The following is a 21,862-nucleotide window of genomic DNA, read 5'->3' on the forward strand; positions in this document are numbered from 1 at the left end:
ACTCACTCACTCTCTCTCTCTCCCCTCTAACTATCTTTGGACCATTTCCTCTGCCCCTCCCCACCCACTTTCTTTTTTTCCATACTTCCCACTATTATTCTACACAGACGATATATATACGTGTCTAATTATATAAGATGTATTCACTTCACAAAAAATTAGGAAAAAACGTAGATTATATTTTACACATTTATCTTAATTTATTTTACCCGTCTTCATGATTTTTTCTTCACCATTTGAACTATTCTAAGATATATACGTCATCTTCATGCCCGACCACTAATCGTACAATTTCACATATCAAGCTCAAGTTGTTGGTCGCCTCTATCCTTAGCTATTTTCAAAGCTTAGGAAGTTGTACAAAATTGACACTCGAAACAAAAGAAAATTGACACTCGTAAAAGGATTTGTTTAATATCGCAAATCATTCTTCTAATTAAGAGAACATAGTTGGATATTGTGTCCAATATAGATTTGTAGAACTAAAAATGCTATCGTCGCCGCATACTCTAACATGTGTTATTCTATCTATACAACCTTCATTTGCAACTTAACGAAATATATGAACCAAGTCGAATATTATTAGGCTCATCTTAGAAAAGCCCAATACTAAGTTGTCATAGTGTAAACTTCTCGAGCGCGAGATCATAGGACCCTCCTTTGTGCTTGGTCTAGGGAGCGCGGGAGAAATTACTAGCTCAAAAACAATAAAGTAAATGTGTAAAGAAAACACTAGCACAAAGCAAGTATACAAGTTCAGACCATACATAGGTGTAATACCCTACTCATGTTGCGTCCGTATGACAAGCTGAGAGGTCTCGATTAAGCTAAAGGCTCAAACTCCGTAGTATGCTTGCAACTAGTCCTGCTCAAATCCTCCCCCATCGTTCGAGGATCCCTTTTCCCGTTGGAGAAAGTATGGCTATCGGAGTCTAACAGATGTGTCTTGTCTCTTCGGGAGAGTTATTAACGAGCACACTCCATTCCTGATGACGAGACGACGATGGGATTGGCAACGTATAACAACCCAAGTTTATTTACCCGGTTAAATTATAATTGAAAAGGGAATATAGAAATTATTTTTAGGCATGGCATGGCACTGTAAGTTGGTGGGCAACCCACAAGGGTCTGCTAACCCCACGTACGATGCACGTTAAAGGGGTGGACAGAGTCATCGACCGTCAAGGAATGTTCAATTGGGGGGCAATAGCAAGTGGTGGGTGACTGCAGTTGGTCGTTAACCGAGCTAACAACACCTGTTAGCCCTTGTTTGGGATGGGGATTACGATAATGATATGGCTAACGAGACTGAGCAGGTCACCTTGTGTTTTGCACACATGCCCAATAAATGACAAGCACATTTCTTGTCTCTTTTATTGCAATTGTGTGAGGCAGAGCATGTCAGACAATACGCGTGCCTAGCACGATGCATGCACAACATTAAATATGGCAGGTGATAGGTTCGTTCACCTCGAAGCCATCTCTCAATGGGGCCCACCAATCTTTGATGGTATGCCACGCTAGCAATCATTAGGTGTTAGGCATCAAGATAGTTCGAAGCATGCTTGCTCTCCAAAGGGAGAGATCGGGATAGCTTGACCCCTACTACATGAGACATGCCCCAGGTCCTGTGGTAGTATGGTGTCATTAGCCATAGCTAAGGGAACCTAGTTCCCATACCACCAATATAAGTCTAACCCAAGGTTTGAAGCACATGCAAATTCTTTTATAACCAAAAATCAAATTATTGATAGTGTTCTCCTATATTATCATGGAATTTTTATCCTAGAAAAACACAATATTTTATTTAGTTCTTTTGGCTTTGGGATGAGGATAACTTAGGGTGAACTTTTAAAACTTGGATATTAGGGAAGGACTTAATATTAATTAAATAGGTAGAAGTGAGACTTCGAACCCAGGCTGGCTAGCCACCACCTCGTGGAGCTAGCCAGAAAACCCCTAGGTGTCTCTCAACTTAGGGTGAACTTTGAGCAGTGTTTACCTTACTACCAAGGACTAGATTACTGCATCTAGACGGTAAGCGTGATTGCAACCATGAAAATAGATATAATTTATCAAAAGTTCAAATTATTTTTTTAGATTTATTTGAATTTGACGGGGTTATAGTGTGGTTACCATACCATACCCGTGTTGATAAGCCTGCTTATCATGGTAACCATCAATGTTGCCGATCCTGCCTTTGAGGCCAAAATCTAGGCTCAACCGCTCAAGCTTAGCTTGATGATAACTATAACCATTTTATACCAAGTTGAGTTATATAGTAGTAAAGAAACATTACATTTAGGGGATTAATGATTTCAACATCTCCAAGGCATACATGATATTTAAGCTTAAAAGGGATGTAAATTATTCACAACAAAAAAAACCCTTGTAGAAAGAATTAAACACATAATTACGAGATAGCAGTGCAAATGTTTCCCTTTTTCCTCCGCAAGCCCTCTTAACTCCATATGTAAACTTTGAGAGAACAGTGAGTTCTGCCGTTAATCTTGGTGATATATAGCTGTTGCATTTCATCACCTTTCTTACATGTATTGCCCTGCCTTGTGCCTGCGAAACTTTATGATGTCCTGGATTTCCTCAAAAGTGCCAAGGAAGAAACTAGTCGGTCGACATGTGAAGATACACACCAAATAATTAACAAACACAAATCAAATAATTACAAAGTACAAAAATACTCTTTTAAATTAATGGACGAGATTAGTTCTATTGGCAGTATAGTACTACCAGTAAAATACATTAAATCATTCCCCAAACTTTGAACACCTTTTCTTTTTAAAAAAAAAACTAAAAAAACATATTATCAAAGTGTTTTATATCTCAAACAAAGGCATTAAGTGTATGTTCATAGCAGTCTAAACATGTAAATATTATTAGTGGTCAAAGTTAAAATACTTCTATTTTAAAATATAAGCATTCTGAAATTTGAACTTCATACTGAGAAATAAGCATTGGCACTATTCACCATACTACTTACTACCTCCGTTCCATAATAACTTCAATTTTTGTTTTTCCATGTCCAACGTTTAACCATTTATTTTATTTGAAAATTTTGTGCAAAAATTAAAAAATTAGTCACGCATAAAGTACTATTCATATTTTATCATCAAGTAACAATAAAAGTATTAATCGCAAAAATTTCAAATAAGACGAAGAGTCAAAACATTATATAAAAAACTAAAAAATAAGGTTATTATTGGACGGAAGTATATCTTATTAGTGACTTCTTATTCATAATTCTTCATATTTTAGCTCCATTTACCCTGTCACCCATTCATTTCTCAATTAAGGGGGAACAAACTAGAAATAATTCCATTTGGGATGGATGTAGTAGTACTTATCAACAGTAAAAAAGAAGTAATTTAGGAACAGATAGGTTAGATATTCCATTACATATTTTACCATATGAAAATAGAGAAGATGTATATCTCCAACCTGTTACGCTGTTTTAAGATTAACATGGGGATTGGTTTTAGTAAAACCCTCAAAACTATAAGAAACAACATTATGAGATAAACTGTAATAGTGTGTAGTGTGTTGTTTTAAGATTCACATGGGGATTGGTTTCATTCAAACCTTGTAAACTATAAGACACAAGATTACGTGATAAACTGTAATATTAGGGGTCACAAACGGGACTTGGTTTTCTCGAGAAGGTAGTTTCACGGATCACATGAGGTGGAAAGCAAAAGATGGACAGCTCCAATTTTAAGTAGTGCAGAATCAATAGTAACTGAAAGAGACTTGGATGCCGTGCAGTGAACAGTTTGGGACTGAAATGAAGAGGCGAAATGAGCGGTCTATCTCAGCATTTGTTGTTTTAATTTACTCCTAGTTGAGAAAATCAGATCATATGGAGCAGAAGAGAGAGCAGTGAATGTTGACATGGGAATGAGGAAGAAAGTGCAATCCATTCCAATCCAATGGGGGGTAATTAAGTAGTAGTAGTCGAGTCGAATCGAATCGTTCAGTTCATTCATGTGCAAGCGGAGGAGTAGTAGTAGTGGTACACACAGACAGGAGCATTCATCACCACCACCAGAATCAATCAATCTGAGTCCTGCCAGTGCCCGCACTACACTACACTACACTGTCACTAGCCAAGCGAGAAGTGCGCCGCCATTTACAAAACACAAATCCCAGGCTAGCTACACTACATATCGTCGTCCAACTCGTTCCTCTCTTCCTCTGGCTCAGATTTACTGGGTGGCTGATCTACCTCCTGCTCGTCTGCTGCTTTGCCACCAACATTGTTCTCCTGCAGCAATCGATGAAGTTGTTTGATCAGTAAAGAAAGAAAGAAAGATATTGGAGCTTGGAAGAGAAATAAAAAGAAGATTGAAACATATATACATCGCTGTGCTCGCCATTGTCATACTCTGCCTTGAGCTCAGCTGCCTTGTCCAGGTAAGGCTTCTTCTCCTCATCGGACATGGCTTTCCACCTCTCCCCTCCTTCCTTGGCAGCAGCAGAGACGCTCTTGTTGCCGGGGTGCTCCGCCTTGTACTCCTTCCTGAAGTCAGCCCTGCATTTCCAATTCCATTTCCATTAGATCGATCGATGCATGCAACAAACAAGAAAGAATGTTAACTCATGGATGGAAGGAGCGAATTAATTAGGCAGGCTGGTCTTGTTCTCCTTACAAGAAGAGGAAGAAAGCGGTTGGCGGGCGCTTGCCCTTCTTCTTCTTGTTGTCGTCGTCGCCCTTCCCCTTCTTGGTGTTGGCCGTCACCTCCACGGCCTGCTCCACGACCTGCGCCTCTGGAATCACCACCACAACCAACCACCAAGAAGAAGAAGTTAGAAAATCGATGTTGGTTGGGTTGGAGAAGAGGAATGGATGAACCTTACCTAGGGTCATGCGGATCTTGTCGTCGAGGCTGCAGTTATGCATGTCGATGAGGGCGACGGAGACGCTCTTCCCACAGGCCTCGCAGCGGGTGAAGGCGCTGCCGTCGCGCGCGCGCTTCAGGACGGCGGCCTCCGTCGCCTCCACGCGCTTCCTCGTGCGAGCGCCGGATTTCCCCGCCATGCTTCGTGAGATGATCTTCTCTTTGGAGATGGAGATGGGGATGTCTGCAGAAGATTGAAATGGAGATGGCTGTATCTATCGCCTCGCCACCGGAGACCGACCTTAAATAATCCCATCCCATCCAAATTTTGGGCGCCACCACCAAAACCAACCGGATCAGCTGGATGGCGCCAAAAGAAAAACAAATAACAGAGAGTTGGCGCCAAGTCCAGGCGCTCACTTGCCCCCACCGCGCCACCCCAAATCCAAATCCCCCGCTTCACTCGTTTTTCGTTTTGGAGCCAAACCAAAACCAAATCTCTTGGAGTATACATACCATCTTCTTTTGGAGCCAAACCAAAATCAGTTTCAATTTTGGGGCCTTCCCTCCGATTGACTCACCTCACCTCTGTGCTAGTACTAGTACTGGAGTATTATTATGGACTCGATTGCAAATTACTCCTCCGAACCAGACCAGAGAGAATGAGCATTTGAGATGCCAGAAATCTGGGAAATTCATCCTACTACAGCCAAAACAGATACTAATATGTGAATTAGCAGCAGCAGCAGCAGCCTACTATCAGATCAGATCACCACAAACAAATGCTGCACTGCAGTCTAGTCTCCACCAAACCACAAGCGGCTCATCTTTTTCCACTGTAATAATAAGTCACATAAATAAACGAAAGAAGGGAAATAAAGCCATTTGGGCCATTTTCATTGTTCAGATCTGTAAACGGTTCATGGCACGACGAAATGAAGCGCTACAGATCAGAGAGCGAGCTACACCTAACACTAACACTACAACATGCATGGAGACATATGGATGGGTATGGTACAGACAGTAGTAACAAGTAACAGCAGTAGACTAGTAAGATGGGCGGGCGATTCCTTTCCTTTCCTTTCCTTGATGACAATGGAATGGAGATAGATTTCAGGGGCCCGGGCCCTGCGTCTGCGTGAGCCTTTGCTGCTCCAGCGTTTCCACGAGCAGAGGGGTTGCATACCGTGCGTTGCCCTCATGCTCCTCTGCATCCTGGCAGAAGGACAGGATGTTCGTCTCGATCGACATCTCCACCACTGCGAAGAAAAGCTTGGCAACCACGTAACCCAGCGCCCACGACACCTGCCATCAATTCACATGCCCATCATACAGGTGTTCACTCAGAATTGTTTTAAGAAGAAGAGAGCTCGGCTTACCAGCACAGGCACCAGCGGCGATGATATCTTGTTATGAGCAGACTTGTACCTGTGCGTGTCCAGCATCAGGAAAGCAAACAGCGCGCACATCAGGCTAACGCACAGCTTTCCCAACAACAGGATCACATCCCCAATAACGTTCACCTTTCCAATGCGCAGTATGTTGTTCATTATCAAGCCTGTTGCCAGCACAGAAGCTTTCCAGAATCCTTTCCCTGTAATGGCAATCTGCATTGCCCAATTTGCTTATTTGCAATACTACATACCAATCAACTCTGCAATTTAATTGCATCTGCCTATGAACCTAACAGGTCATCCTAATAAGCTAAAATGATAATAATACTTACCATGATATAGCCATTTCGATTCACCGATCTGATGGTCCAATCCATGCAACCTAAGCAACACTGAGACGATGATGATATTGTCTTCGCGAACCAGCTCTCATGTGCAGAATCAACTAACTTCAACCTACGGCGAATTGATTCAAGTATAAACCGCACCCATTCTACCATGGATACAATCAGTGAACCAAGAGCAACAGATCCAAGACTGTAACGCAACAAGCGCTTCAGGGAAGAGATCACTGTACGAAATGGAATATCATGCTGCATCACAAAATTACAGAGGATAATTGGTCAATGGAAAGCATAGAGGCTTGTTCTATCTATTTACAAATGGCTTTGGTGGTGGAAGTCCTCGGAAACTAAACCTGATATCTGTAGAGGGGAGGTCTTTTTTTAGCTACTTACTGATATTTCACCTCGTGCCCAGTAGTACGAAGCAACTGATCCAGCAATTACAGTGGAAGAGCATGCTAAGAAGAACTGTGTTGCCCAGTAACAGCCAAATAAGTGGAAAAGAATGGCAATGTCAATATGATGGGTGTAATGGACACTGTACCCACAACAGCTGTCACAGTTTACTTTTCCCAGCTTGAGATCATATGAACAGCAATTTGTATTGCAATCATTTCGTAAAACTTGGCCAGAGCTGAAAAGATGAAGTGTGGCTGAAAACCATAACATATAGAAGATAGCGAGGATGAAGTATGGCATAATCGGAAATATTATTAGTGCCTGGACTTCACCAATGACCTTTGCTGCAACCTACATCCAGTTTACAATTATGCGAGCTCAGAAATACAACAGAAAAACAAGCGAAACACAAAAGCTAATATGCAGTGTGGCATTAGCATCCATAGTTCCATACTATTGCAAAATGTAAAGCTCCATCACTGGATGTTGAGAATATAGTGCACATGTAAAGCCACCGGATTCAGAAGCATAGTACCTTCAGGACAGATGTCGCCATCAGTATGCGTCGAACGATAGCTATTGAGGTCAGGAAAGCAATGATCATTACTATTGTCATCAGTACTGCAGCAACATGAAGGTGATTTATTTCCTGACAGAAAGATGAATGATGAGATAACAATAAACTAACCAGGGTAATACTAAAAATGGTATTAACATGAGGCACAAAGCATACTCTTCCGCCTATGCTGACATATGGATCACTTGCACCGATTACAACAGTTAGGGGATCACTACCAATCCAGCCAGCTGAGTACAAATGTATTCGATTATTTATATGATGATGTGTATTAAATGATCAAGATCATATGATGCCACTTAGTAATATCTATGGCAGAGTACTTACTACTTAGAAGTTAGAACTAGGATAGAGCATCCTAACCTTTGATGTAGAAGAACATTGTAACGGATATTACAAGAATATTGAAGAGGACCACTGTTATCCATGGCATCCCAGCAACAAAATAGCGAATCATCAGTAACCAGATCACTGAGAGGAAAAGAGGCAGTAACCCCCCACAAACTATTAACACAGGCCATGATTTTCCAATATCTGCAACATATCTCTGTGAAACATTTGAAGAGGAAAAAACATCAGCTTTCTTATAAAGAAAAAGAATAGGACTTCTATTTTTGAGAAGCTACATACAGAGAAGCTGCATATCTCACAAATTTAACCTAGTAAATAACTGTGAATGGTTTTATATCTCACAAATTTAACCTAGCAATTCCTTGTCTGTAATTCTGTATCTACACCGCATAGAGCAAAATTGCACTTGTCAACCCTCCCCTCAAATCACACAAATTGACAGAAGGTGCAGGTAATTCGAAGAACATTACTTACCTTTAAGACAGCAGATTTACTGTTGATAGCATGGTGAATGGTTTTGTCTATTAGCATGTTTTCATCAATGCTGATGCCACCCATCTGCTGCCAATGCTTTAAAGAGACATTGGATGCTCGTGCAATAAACTGACAGCTCCAGTAGACTGAAGTAAGACAAATTAATTTAGTTGGTGCATCTCACTTCCTCAAAAAGAAAGACAACACACTGCTAAATATTGAGGATCTAACATTCATGCCAGTCTTACCATTTACACTTGGAAATATGACAGGGTAACATGGGCCTTGCAACTGAAGAGAACTGTTCCTCATATCTGGTGTGAGATACTCAAAGTAATCATAGTCTCTGTCAATCCAATCATCAACAGAGAGGCGTATGTCACCTTCTGGATAGTCACAGATAAAGTTCAAGCCGTCTTCTGCAGGAAGGGGGCATTCCATCAGGCAGATGGCCTTAGCATCAGGTAAATTAATTTGGCTGCCTTTTAGCCCACTTTGGTAGACCTGATTGGGGTTCATCCAATAACGGACATCCAGCTCACGCAAATCTGGATCACCATGTCTGCTGCCACATATATTTCCTTTGTAGTCCAGCCCATATGTCAGCCTGCGTGATTGAACCAGAAAGAAGTCATATATGGTTCTGGCCTGATTAATAAAAAGAGAGATATATTTTACAATGGCATCTACTAGTAGTAGAAATCAATGTAGACTGTTTATCTTTCCTAATCCAATGGATCATATTTATTTATCTCACCACCTCTGCTAGTAATAGAGTTTTTTTTTTGTAATGGTAGTAGAACTCAGAAATCAACGGTGAGATCATTTTTTTCATTTCTACTAGTAATAATAAAAGTAGTATAAATACTACCGGTACTCCAGTAGAGGCTACCATAAAGGTAAGAGGCCGACTCCGGTGCATATTACTTGTAGTATAATTTAATCCAGACCGCTGATCTAATTTTGTTGGACGGTGTGATTAAATTATACTACCAACAATTTTAGATGTAGTAGAATTCTGAGAGGGCAATATCGTCTTTTTTACTGTGATAGTAAGTGGCCTTGCTAGGCTTTTTTTTATCCGTGCATAATGTGATAAAAAAATAATAAATACAAAGCTAATATTAATCAAAGTACGAAAATACCATTTTAAATCAATGGACAAGATTAGTTCTACTGGCAGTATTATACTACAAGTAATATGCATCGAAGCGTTGCCCTAAAGGTAAAGGTACTAAAAAAACGGTGAGGCAAACACTGATCGTAGGCCCCCAAGGACCAAGAAGCATGATATCTTGTTTTGGGGGATGGGGGAGACAGGCTACGGTGTTAACAGTAAATATTAAACCATTGTTGGGGATCTCGATTTCGACGACAGATGCTATATATCATTAATATCAAATTGAATTAGTAGCATGTTCTGCTGGGGAAGCTAATCGGTGGGCACAAGGAGTAACACTGATGAATGGGGCATTGAAATAAAGGCAGCAAGTACAAAGAACCAGGCTTGAATGAATCTCAGGACATTGAATTGTGTTCATTTTGTTGGTGGTGAATAATTGGTTGTGACCTGCATAACATTTGCAAAACAAATGTGGTGTGCAAATGGTTTGCAGCAACATGAAGCTTGATGCTATGGAACTTTGAGCCTGAAAACTGCTTACCTGTTTTGTGGGGACTTGAGGTGTTCCAGCTACCACAACAAACTTTTGCAGGTGTTTAAGTTAGGGGAATGAGTTACAAGTATGAAATTGAGGTATGTGGCTGGCAACGTGAGTAGTCCTAACCAGAGCAGACCAGACCATATTGAGGACCACTAATTTGATATGCATGTAACAAACAGCTCATCGCTCTTGTTTTGCTTTGTTTTAACTAACATAGTGTTGGCTGGCTCATAAACCAGAAGATAGAGGCCATTGTAAGCAAGAAGTTGTTGATAGGCATTTGCTGTGGCATTAGCAGGACAGTGTGTGTATGTGTCAACAGAACAGAAGTATGCAGAGGAACAGACAGATGGTGTTTCTAGTAGTAAATTAAGGAATATATATGCAATGTATGGAAAGAGAAGAGGTACTGGGAATGAGGGAATGGAATTGTGAGTACGTACCTGAGGGGGTTGCCCTGGTTGAATCCGAAGCTGGAGTTGATAATCATGGCGAGGCAGAAGGCGGCGAAGAGGGCGAGAAAGGGCAGGTCGCGGCACTTGCGGTCGTGGGTAATGATGGCGCCCCCGGGGCCTCGGTCGTCATCTCCGGCGGGCGCCGACGAAGAGTAGCGGCGACCAATGATGGCGCCGAGAGGACCCCCCATTTCCCTAGTGAGGCCTGAGCGAGGGAGGGAGGGAGGTTGCTTGCTAGCTACAGGCCTCCAGGCCTCCAGGAGGGAGGAGAGGAGAGGAAAGACCGTTCCTTTCCTTTCTTGAGCGACTAGACTCTCTCAATCTCTCCGCTCCGAGCCAGCAGCAACTACAACGCGCTGGCGCTGGCGGTGAAAGGCGGCCGGAGCCACCGACGGACGCGAATGGAGATGGAGGAGCCAACGCCGGCTGCTTCCACTCTACTCTCACTGCTGCTGCTGCTGCTGCTGCTGCTCTTGCTCTACTCGTAGTCGTACAGAATGAATGGGAGGGGAAAGGGACTCAACACCGACACTCCCCAGTCCCTAAGCTGCTGCTGCTCACAAGGGCTCATCTTATGCTGCGTTTTGCGTATACACTTTTCAAATTATTTCCTTCGAGTCCAAACACTTTTTTTCAAAAACATTATATCAAATCTTTCGACACTTAAATAAAGTATTAAAATATATTACCTCCGTCTTCAAATGTTTGATGTCATTGACTTTTTAATGTATGTTTGACCATTCGTCTTATTAAAAAAATTTACATAATTACTAGTTATTGTTATATCATTTCATTTATTGTTAACTATATTTTTATGCATATATATAGCTTTTCATATTTTCCAAAAAAAATGAATAAGACGAATGGTCAAACGCGTAAAAAAAGTCAACGGCATCAAATATTTAGGGACTGAGGGAGTACATGAATATTAAAACTAATTACATAGTTATAGACGAAATCATGGAACAAATCTTTTGAGCCTAATTAGTACGTAATTAGCTATAAATGCTACAGTAACCAACATGTGCTAATGACGGATTAATTAGACTCAAAAGATTTGTCTCGCGGTTTTCACACGGAATCTAAAATTTATTTTATAATTAGACTATGTTTAATACTTCAAATGTATGACCATACGCATCGATGTGATGTTTTTGCAAAATCATTTTGCAAACTGAACGCAGCCTAAGATTCAGAAAATATTAATTCTTCCAACCGAAAACAATGGGGTCTTATTAATCCTTCGAGGTTAACTTTTTACTTTTTTAAATAGTCAAACGATATATTTATAAACAAAAGTTAATTATAAATAAAAATTTTATATACATGTTCTTATTGATCTAGAAACAAAGGCTAGAAAATAAATTAAGATAAAAAATTCAAAATCAATTATATTTATGCTTAAAAAATAAATTTTAGCTTATAAGCATAAGAATAAGTGAAAAGAGAAGGTTAAAAATTAAATTTTAGCTTATATTATAAGCATAAGAATAAGTGAAAAGAGGAGGTTAGTTTACCTTACAAGGTCGTACCAACTAAAATTATAGAATTACATGATTTTTGAGACATTTATTTAATAGACTAAATAACTTAATTAACTATTTAAGAATTGAAAAATTAAGAAACTTTTGTATATATATTTTACACCATGTATCGTTTGGGAGTTTAAAAATCCACGATCCTAGTGGAAAACCTCAGGTTTTATGATAACTGTTTTACTCTACGTGATGCCGTATCATATATTCCTACTTATGTTAGTTTTTTTTTCTAAATTAATATACGGGTGGACTCTACTGCATAATTTAATCAACACCATTAATCTATTTTTATTAGATGACTATAATTAAATTATACTACCAACAATATTAGAAATTGGGATTATAAATTACCTAATGGGCTGTCCTATGCTTTTCCGGACGCCGTCTCTCTGTCTCTGCCTCCGGAGGCGACACACACGCATTCTCCGCCTCCGCCTGCACTACCTCGGCGCCTTAGGCTCCAGCACGGCGATCTCCTCGCTCAGCCGCACCACCCCGTCGGTGGCGTCCCTCACCACCGCCACCACCACGCCCAGCCTCCATTCCTGACACTGCACCTGCACCATGCCACAATAATCGGCTTGCTGCTCAACAGCGCCACCTGCTACTTCCTCTCCTTGAGCTGCTTGACGAGAAGGAATTGGACGAAGAAAATATTACAAGCGATCGAATAATTAACAAATACAAATCAAATAATTAATAAACTATAGAAAATATCCTTTTTAATCCATGAATAAGATTAGTTCTACTGTTAACACAATACTAATACATCAAAGTGTTGCGCATTATTAATATATTGATCCCGTTATAGTGTTAACGACATGGTTACATAATAGATTTTCATTAATTTTTGATCGCGGGCTCACCGAAAACTGTTAAGAAAGCCCAGCTGATTCTAAATCGCCTACCTCCCGTCCCTACATTTTGTTTTCTGAGTATTTTCTGCCAGCCCCTTTAATTATCATCGACAAGTCATTGTCTGAAGCCAAACTACGTACATCCGCTCTCTACATCTAACCTGGAATTTTGTTGTTTAAGGAATGGATTAGGTGGCTTCAGGGTTATATTAGATTTGACGTTGATATGTACGTATCTCCCATCTAAACTAATATAAAAAGCTTACAGCTTTCTTGTGCGTAGGCGTAGGAAGATGCTCTATCCTTTTTCTTTTCCCATGACAAAGCTATCTTATCTGTTACTCGTACTGATTATTACCTTAGCTAGAACATGCATTTAAGCAGTGTTATAACTTGTGAGAGTAGACTAGTTATAACACAATCACATATCATGCTCAATTCTAGTTATATAGAACCAATGAGCCATGCTCTAAGGCTACATTTTTTCTCATAAAAGAAAGAGTATGCCACCGTCATGTATTTTCTTTGTTTCATATTATAAGACTTTTTAATTATATTTAGATTTATCCATTGATCGATTAATATATATATATGCATCGATATATATATATATATATATATAAATGTTAAATAGTCCCATATTAGTTGTGGAGGGGCAATGACCCTAGGATATAAATGGGGGAGCCCTCACCTCAATGGCTAGCTTTTGAGGTGGAAAAGACCCTTTACGATCCTACAAGTGGTATCAGAGCCTGGCTAGTTTAACATCTCTGACCCGATGTACACAGTGTGTGAAGGTCTGATGGACCGTGGGTGCCTACGGTCTGCGGAGATGCGGGGCCCGTATACCTGATCGACCGTGGGCTGGTGGTAGCCCGGGTACGATGAAGGGCTGAGAGACATCTGTGTGAAGGGAAAGATTGTTAAATAATCCTACATTGGTTGTGGAGGGGCAATGAAACTAGAATAGAAGTGGGGAAGCTCCTTATCTCAATAGTTAGCTTTTAAGGTGGGAAAGACACTTTACGATCCTACAAATATAAACAATACTAAAATGTTTTGTATTGGAGAGCGTAGGAAATAGCTCTTAAAGGTGCTCTTGTTTCTTCGATTTTGGTAAGCATAAAATTGCATTCATGCATTTGAGATAAGGAGGTTCCACGACACTTGTATTTGTAAGGTTGCCTTCGATTCAACCACTTGATTGAGATATTGTATGGTTCACCGTAAACATATTGTCTGAGCTACTAGATGGTATATTTAATAAAAAAATAAATATAAGATTTACTTAAAAATAAATTAAACTTAATTTTTAAGTTTGTAATAGTTGATACTTAACTGACCATGTATTGATGATTCACGCTGTTTTTGTGCCACCCATAATCTCAGCCAAACGGTTGAAATGAATGAACACTAAAGGCATGTTTGGTAAAATACCATTATCAACCATACTAAAAACACGGGTTTATTTGTTTGTTTCCAAAAAAAATGGTATTCCAAATTTTTCCAAAGGTATAAGGAAAGTTTTGCACTATTTTTGCTAGCATTTGGGCAACAGTCAAACATCCAACTTGTCAATATTTTGATAAGGTTGAGAATGACACTCCAAACGAGCCCTAAATTTGATGAAATGGTAGAAGGGGAGGAAGGTGCATGGTTATACTGGACGCAGATTCAGTAATATTGCACCGTGACATTCTCGGTGACATTGAGTCGCTGATATGTGAGACCCACGTGGGTCCAGACATATGTGAGTCCCACACGTAAGTGACTCAATATCACCGAGAATGTCACGGGGCATTGTCACTGAATCCGGATCCGGTTACACTATAGACATTCGTAATTTTGATCAGGCGTGCTGTGAAAGGAACCTATTACATAGAGGCAAACTTTATATGAAACATTATTCATGTTAAGGGGTCTTACCAAAAATTACTCTAAATGGTACCTTATTACAGCTTTGTTTTAAATTAATAAAAGATAATTGTATTTTTTAAAAATAAAAAGAGAAAATAAAATAACGTGATGTATCGGGTGATTAATAATTAAATGCCCCACCAGTGAGGGGGAGGAGAGAGAAATTTGCTATTCTATCATGGTCAAATGTGAGTTTCGTCTGTTATGCCATTCCAAATTTGAGTTTCGCTAAAATGCTATTATCAAATGCGACATCTCTTTTTTTTTTTGCCATATCTATTTGCTGCAACATTACATTGGATTTTTATCTCGCTCTTTTTTTTAATTCGATCTTCGAACGTTTTGTCCCTATGAATGACCAGTGCGTCGTCAGACAGGACAAGGTAGGCCTTCCGACTGGCGGTGGTGTGGAACCCCTTAAGTAGCGACGCCAGTGTGCAGGCACCTCGCCGAATGCGCAGTGGAACGACAACATCCGCCACTGAAGTGTGTCCAGCTGCGCTCTTGTCCCCGATGCTCCACCACGACCGCATCCGCAATAGCTCCGGCAGTGTATCGACGCCAAAGTTCCACTGTTGGAAGACGCACACCTCCTTGTATAGCTCCTACTTGAGGCAGATCATCGTCGCGTCCGTCGATGACGACACAATGAAGCCGCGACGCACGTGTGCGAAACAGTCCAAGATTGAATTGTAAAAGAGAAATATATTACAAAGTTGTAGTGAAACCCAAATCCATAATGACATAAGAGATAAAACCTACCATTAATAATGGCAAAATAATAAATTTATCGGAAGGAGATGTGGTTTAGGTAGACAGGAGGAAGAATTTGCCATTTTGTCTACCAAATCGGACGATTTCACTAAAATTGGCCATAGAATCGTGCGTTTCTCTAAAATGACCCTGTATCTGGTGTGACTTCTTTAAAATGACCATACCTGTTTAAAATGCATATTTCCTTGCTAAAAACACTTGAAAGTACCATACCACCCCTAACTCGCTCTGTACATTTTTTTAAAAAAAAAATTCCCAACATGTACATTTATGTATATGGCTCTAGAAAAATAATATGCACGTCAAAGCATATTTTTATGCATATGTTTAATGTGTTTGGTGTGTAAATTATTTCTAGACGACATCGGCCCAACATCCAAATGCCCACGGCGGCCTTTTCGGTTGAACCGGACCAGACCACGTTTCTCCTTCCTTCCTTCTTCCACCGACCTCGCCGGCGGCGGCGGCGGCGGCAGCTAGGGATGGGGATGGGTGTGAAGGCAGTGGTCGGCGACGAGGCGCAGCTCAAGGCCCTGGAGAACACCCTCTCCTCCTCCGCCCCTCCAGCCCAGGTTCCAACTTCTCTCTCGTCGCATCCACCAGATTCATTCGGCTCAACCTATGCTGACGCTCACAGGTGGGGCTCGTGGTCGGCAAGCTCAGCCCCTCTTCCGACCGTGCCCTCGCCTACTCCCTCATCCCCACGCCGCCCACCGATGCCGGCGATCCCCCCTGCTCCCTCCGCGCCAAGCCCAAGCCCAAGCCCAAGCCCAAGCCCGCCGACTCCACCTCCTCGCTCGACTTCGATGTGGACTGGGTCGCCGAGCACGCGCGCCAGGTAACAACGTCCACTCCACCTTCGCTCGCCTCTACTACCTTACATCCTTTATTGTTTTCCTACCCAAGCTTCACAACAATATTCAACCATTCAGACCATAGTGTTGCAAATGAGGAGCTTTTGCCAATCTCATGACGAACTACCACTTATCACATTTTTTTTTTGTTATTTTTCGGTCCAAATTTAGTACGGCTAGACTACTAGAGCCTCCCCACCTCCCATATTTTTTGGCTTTAAATACCTGGAAGGATCTTCTCTTGGTATGCAGGTCTCAAGAATGCTCCTCGGAGGAATGAGCGTGATAGGTATTTACATATGGGCGTCAGAAGCCTCCTTCAAAGCGACTTCCCCTGCTGTTTTATCACAGGTACCAACTTATCGTTTTGGCTTTGGGGGGTCAGGTTGCACCTACTATCATGCCTTTATGCTTTGTTTTTGTATCGACGATTACATCTTGGTATTTCTGACGATGCCTTGTATAATGTGTTTTTTTGGATAAAAGGCTCACAGCCCTGCTTTTACTGAAAGCAGCTTGTAATGTGGTGTGAACCTGTAAAGATAATTTTGCTTCTGCTTCTGCTGTTTTCCAGGTTGTTAGAGCTGTTTCGCAGGTAGTTCCTTTGTATGACAGTGCTGTTGATGAGAGGCTGCTCATTCATATTTCTTACAGCCCAAGGAGGTGCTGCACTACTTTTTCCTACATTACTTTGGTTCTTTCTTTAGTTCTCGTATACTACTTTGGTTTCCTTCTTTAGCTATACATGTGTTAGAACCATGAGCTAGAAAAACACTTTTCTTTAACTTGTGCTATTTCTACTTTCTTAGTTTTTCATTCCTTTTGCTTTATGTCTCTAGCCTACCCCAACTTGCCTGGGCCTAAAGTTAATGATTTTGTTGTATTTTGGTTCTTCTCCAATTAAGTTTAATTGGGGCAGTCGTCCACTTAGCTGTTCAATCAAGCTTTATCACTTGGTGAGCCTGTTGATCACCAAATCAGTTCTAACATAAATGAAAATTTGGTGTAGTTCAGTGTTATCTGTTATCACGACTCTCCTACTTTTATATGTCAACCAATGATATTCTATCTCAAATTTTGCCATTCTCAACTGCATTTTGAGTTCAGGTTTTATATTGTAGGACAAATTGTAGTCTGCACATACACACATCATAACATGCTATGGATTTTTTTGATGTGTTACAGGTCGGCTTGTCGTATATGCGATATGAGCTCAGGGAGTTTAAGGCCATGTGACTTCAAATATAGTAAACTATTAGCTTCTCTTCAAACTTTCAGATGCACATATAACTTTGAGATAAGGTACCGCTTTTCAGATGCTGTCAATTGTTAGATCCAGCAATTCTTGTCTACTTTATGCCACAAAGCTAGAAATACACCATTTGAGAAAGTGTTCTGGACTACCAAGCATTAAAGATATGTAAAAAAAAACTATCAATATCAGTTCTAATGTGTCGCATGCACTGTAGCTAATTCCTGCATTTAGCAATTGTACATTCCCCTATAGTGAGATCTCCCCTGTCACATTCTGACTGATTATTTACAATTTGCAATGCATGCATGCTGCTATAGAGTGCCAGTTGTTCAAGCTGAACCTTTTAAGAAAGTTGTTTCAAAGGCAATCAGTAATCTCACAAAGGAAGTGCAGAATGCCAAAGCTTTGATTGATGGAATCCTGGTACTTATCTCAACTTCTTAGCCTTCATTCAGTGCGAAAAGTGCAAAAATGCTACAACTTAGAATTTTTTTTTCATCATTCTTAAAATTTTGACGTTGTGCAGTATTGTTTATGTTTGAAACAAGTACACAACGCTCATAGTTATTGTATCCTCAACTAGTTTTCGGATGCCATGGACAATACTTTGGAGGGGCCTCACAATGTTGAATTTCTTGTGCCTTTCAAGAACAATTTACCTGCTGAAGGTGCCTTAGTTAATGATGTTTCCTATTATATTTGATTATCAGTTTCTCTTTATATCATTATGGGGCCTAATGGTTAATGCTTGCACTAAAGAATGCAGTTTAGAGGGGGTTTCTGGGCTACTACTCTTTGCTGGATCTGTCAGCGCCTTGGCATACTTAGGCCCAAAAGAATCTGTTTCAGAAGCTATATCTGATCTAAAGGTAATTATGATACACTAATTTACATTATTTATCACTAGCCTTGTTACTGTTTTCCATGATGGGCTTACTGTCAATGGATTAGCAAGAATTCTATAACCGCGTTTACATACAACCATGCTAGCTTGAAACCCACGATTGAATCTGATTGTCAAGGAAGTGGCCATGCATTTAGCGGTGAAACATGTGGGCAGGTTCTTTGGTTGGGATTTCAGCACTGGAACAATGGATTATGGAAGAATTTACTGAAATTCGAGAAGAGATCCTTTTGATTTATCTAATGCATTATATATAGTTACCTTTGGGTTGTGACTGTAATGTAGCTATATGTTCTTAGTTACAGCACTTCAATATTATTTTTAGAAAATAAAATTCCCTTATATGTGGTACTGAATAATGCGCAAAGGGTTCAGCAAAGTAATTAATGCTTTGTGCTATCTGTTGATTTGTGTTACTCTGTATTAGCTGGACATCATCACAAGCCTGAGAAGCAGATTGGATATCATACTAGATGAGGCAGATGGTGAATCTACTACTGATAATTTGGAGAATTCACTGTCTCAGAAGGCCGCCCAAGTTGTTTTTCATGAACTGAGGTGCTTCAATATCTTTCATGACATTTATATATATTGAAGTGAATTAAAGTACACCAACCATATTTTACGCTTTGAAGTCAGGCTGTTTGTTTAGTGTTATGGAGCATATCTTGATGATATTTAACTAGACAGTAATATTCCATGTATTTACAATAGAATAAGTAAATATGTTGCATTTATTGATTTTTATGCGATGCCTTCAATATTTGTTTTTTTCTGTATGCAACTGATTACATCCTTGTTTGCACACACAGAGCACCTTACAGTTTTCCATTCCCTAGAAGAATTCTGATACCTTGGTTGGCTGGCTCCTATGTTTGTGATTACCTTCAACAGTCTGAAACAACGGAGGTAATTTATCTTTTCTTGTAGCTATAACCTGAATGCACCAGGAGCCTTAATTTGAAGCCTATGAACTATGGCATTTCAGTCATTCTTGAAACGCATACATATCGTATATATTATTTGCTGGTTAGTTTGTGGTGTATGTTAGCTTTTCTAACATATCTACAGTCATCTAGAATATATGATATGGTTTGGTTTGGCTGCTTGACACCCTTTTTTCTGACATCTGCAGGATGCCATGGAGCGCTGCAGGGAAGTGATGTCGCTTGAAGCAGATATGGGAAACTATTCAATCGTAGAACCAGAAAGTGCATCGTGTACCACGCTAGGATCCTTCTGGGACGTGGTACCTGGAGCTTTATCAAAAGCGCCTTCGGAACCTGGTCGGAAAGAGATACAGTCTGCAGAGAATGGTTTGAGGAGGACACATGGCAGCAGTTTCAGCATTCTAGCTGCGTTAGTAGCACTACTGATTGCTCTGTTGGTTGGATACATATTCACATTCTCTGCCATCTTGAAGACCTGATTATGTCAAATCAAAGAAGATTGCATATTTTCTTTGTCCAGAAAGAATAACTCGTAGGAACTCATCTTTATATGAAGAAAATAGTGGACGAGTAGATAACTAAAAATCTGGTATTTCTTGTCGGTGCTCCAACAAATCCCTATGTTGTGTCATGTGTGACAGCTGCAGTGAGACATGAACCGTCGAATGTGCCGCACATCCATATTGATGAGAGTGACAACTGTGTAAGCCTTTCGGTTCACCATTATTGCCTACGCAGTCCTATATATTCCTAGTAGTAAGATTCGTCACTTTCTTTCCATCCAACCCATTCCGGACGGCATGGTATGTATTGTTGCGATTGTCTTATGGCATCGAATGCGTGTCCTAATATTTGCACTAGTCATGTTGGTTTAAACTTGCATAATATTCAAGGAATATGTCAAGTGTTGGCTTTGGGCAAGATGGGTTAAAATTTAGGTGGCTGCTGCTATCAGAGCCAGGCACAATCCGGTGAAGGAACGTACGGCTTTGATCAGGTATGAGTAAATTCATAAATTCGCTTAATTCAATTTGATGCATTCCATTGGTACTACTCCCACCATTTCATATGATAAGGCTATCTAGATTTATTATTGTATCAATGCATATGTGTCTAGATTACACATGAATCTAAGCAATAACAGAGAGCCTTATAATATGGAAAAAAAATTTCAATATCAGGTAATTCACGTTTCTCTGTCACGTTGATCGAGCTGGATGGGAAGATAACATTAATTCATTGATTTTCATAAAAAATAAGCAAGTCTCATCCGTGGATTGATTGGGATTTTGGCATCGAAGTCAGCGAGCAAACAGCTGCTTGCTTACCTTGTCGTCTCTTGAGATGTGAAGAGAAGAAGGAATATATTGACAATGACCTGAATACTCTCGGTGGATGCCGAACTGAAGAGACTTTTTATTTCGAGAGGCGGATAGATATTCTCATCCTGTGGAGCTGTGTTTAGTCCACATATAACTTTTAACATGACAGTTTACTCTTAAAAATATGTGGAAACGGTGGAGCTTTATTCATTTTAGATTTAGAGCTCTACTAAACATCTCATATACTGGAGTAGTACATATTACATAAGAAGGTCTCTACATTAGTTATTAGAGTTGTACTGTACTGACTACTAATACAGTAGGGCCGGGCTGTTTATTTGTCCCTTGGTGCGCAAATGGGCCACTGCTACTCTCCCTCCCGGAAGAAAATGCATACATGGGAGTTGACTTTTATCCAGCTGGACAGGATAATCTAGGTAGCTAGCATATCTATCTCGACTGCCATTGAGCTACAAAGAGTGGATCTACTGCAGAAACTCAAAAGGAATACTACACAATGTGACAAATAGGAGGTGACAAGTCCATTGTGTCTTACTCCCTCCCTCCCACGAAAAATCAATTTTTTTGGTTTTTTTTGTCAAACGTTTGATCATCTGTCTTATTTAAAATTTTTTTAAAAAAATTAGTCACACGTAAATTAATATTCATGTTTTATTATCTAATAAAAATAAAATTATTAATCGTAATTTTTTAATAAGACGAAGATTGTATTTTGAACTGAAAAATTGATTTGTTTTGCGACGGAGGGAGTACTCATTAATGTGGTGTTTAGATTAGTCTATAGCCAGAGCTGTCCATATACATAATGCATATGAGCAGTGTATAAGAAATAAAATACTCCGCCCATTCAAATATATGACGCATTTTGTTTTGTTTGGATAAGAATTTGACCAAATATTACTCTATTAATATAGCACTTATGTGACATATAAGTATATCTGAAATTAATTTTAAATATA

The 21,862-nt window shown here is 40.0% G+C and overlaps 3 protein-coding genes across 4 annotated transcripts; 1 reads left to right on the forward strand and 2 right to left on the reverse strand.

The window, feature by feature from the left end:
• Window positions 1-3,901: 3,901 nt before the first annotated feature.
• Window positions 3,902-5,112, reverse strand: LOC102704907 (high mobility group B protein 7). Its single transcript, XM_006658951.3, has 4 exons — window positions 4,873-5,112; window positions 4,665-4,782; window positions 4,375-4,546; window positions 3,902-4,279 (listed from the first exon to the last, which is right to left on the reverse strand). Exons 1-4 carry the CDS (start codon window positions 5,051-5,053, stop codon window positions 4,175-4,177), a joined length of 576 nt encoding a protein of 191 aa, XP_006659014.1. The 5' UTR covers window positions 5,054-5,112; the 3' UTR covers window positions 3,902-4,174.
• Window positions 5,113-5,629: 517 nt separating this feature from the next.
• On the reverse strand, window positions 5,630-10,966 carry LOC102706496 (choline transporter protein 1-like). The gene is made up of 10 exons (XM_006659661.3): window positions 10,500-10,966; window positions 8,641-8,999; window positions 8,393-8,538; window positions 7,931-8,114; window positions 7,724-7,797; window positions 7,526-7,639; window positions 6,985-7,341; window positions 6,580-6,840; window positions 6,233-6,460; window positions 5,630-6,158 (listed from the first exon to the last, which is right to left on the reverse strand). Exons 1-10 carry the CDS (start codon window positions 10,700-10,702, stop codon window positions 5,967-5,969), a joined length of 2,118 nt encoding a protein of 705 aa, XP_006659724.1. The 5' UTR covers window positions 10,703-10,966; the 3' UTR covers window positions 5,630-5,966.
• Window positions 10,967-15,990: 5,024 nt separating this feature from the next.
• Window positions 15,991-20,420, forward strand: LOC102706774 (protein odr-4 homolog). Of its 2 annotated transcripts, XM_040526612.1 has the most exons (11): window positions 15,991-16,169; window positions 16,235-16,435; window positions 16,704-16,802; window positions 17,026-17,114; window positions 17,637-17,753; window positions 18,024-18,129; window positions 18,290-18,374; window positions 18,466-18,575; window positions 19,038-19,168; window positions 19,423-19,519; window positions 19,746-20,420. In XM_040526612.1, exons 1-11 carry the CDS (start codon window positions 16,080-16,082, stop codon window positions 20,037-20,039), a joined length of 1,419 nt encoding a protein of 472 aa, XP_040382546.1. In that variant the 5' UTR covers window positions 15,991-16,079; the 3' UTR covers window positions 20,040-20,420. The 2 variants fall into 2 exon arrangements, with proteins under 2 accessions (XP_040382546.1, XP_040382547.1); XM_040526613.1 differs by lacking the exon at window positions 16,235-16,435 and having other exon boundaries at window positions 15,992-16,169.
• Window positions 20,421-21,862: the final 1,442 nt, after the last annotated feature.

This window comes from Oryza brachyantha, chromosome 8 (assembly GCF_000231095.2).
Source record: "Oryza brachyantha chromosome 8, ObraRS2, whole genome shotgun sequence".
Lineage (NCBI taxonomy): Eukaryota > Viridiplantae > Streptophyta > Magnoliopsida > Poales > Poaceae > Oryza > Oryza brachyantha.

What these genes read in the sequence shown, in the direction of transcription:
- LOC102704907 (XM_006658951.3), bottom strand. Translation starts at nt 5,053, where the DNA reads ATGGCGGGGAAATCCGGCGCTCGCACGAGGAAGCGCGTGGAGGCGACG. An exon ending in CAAGATCCGCATGACCCTAG is followed by an intron (nt 4,783 to 4,872) that starts GTAAGGTTCATC and finishes TGGTGATTCCAG; the next exon opens with AGGCGCAGGTCGTGGAGCAG. An exon ending in ACAATGGCGAGCACAGCGAT is followed by an intron (nt 4,280 to 4,374) that starts GTATATATGTTT and finishes CGATTGCTGCAG; the next exon opens with GAGAACAATGTTGGTGGCAA.
- LOC102706774 (XM_040526612.1), top strand. Translation starts at nt 16,080, where the DNA reads ATGGGGATGGGTGTGAAGGCAGTGGTCGGCGACGAGGCGCAGCTCAAG. An exon ending in AAGCTATATCTGATCTAAAG is followed by an intron (nt 18,576 to 19,037) that starts GTAATTATGATA and finishes ACTCTGTATTAG; the next exon opens with CTGGACATCATCACAAGCCT. An exon ending in AACAGTCTGAAACAACGGAG is followed by an intron (nt 19,520 to 19,745) that starts GTAATTTATCTT and finishes TGACATCTGCAG; the next exon opens with GATGCCATGGAGCGCTGCAG.
- LOC102706496 (XM_006659661.3), bottom strand. Translation starts at nt 10,702, where the DNA reads ATGGGGGGTCCTCTCGGCGCCATCATTGGTCGCCGCTACTCTTCGTCG. An exon ending in TGGCGACATCTGTCCTGAAG is followed by an intron (nt 7,342 to 7,525) that starts GTACTATGCTTC and finishes AACTGGATGTAG; the next exon opens with GTTGCAGCAAAGGTCATTGG. An exon ending in CGCCGCTGGTGCCTGTGCTG is followed by an intron (nt 6,159 to 6,232) that starts GTAAGCCGAGCT and finishes AATTGATGGCAG; the next exon opens with GTGTCGTGGGCGCTGGGTTA.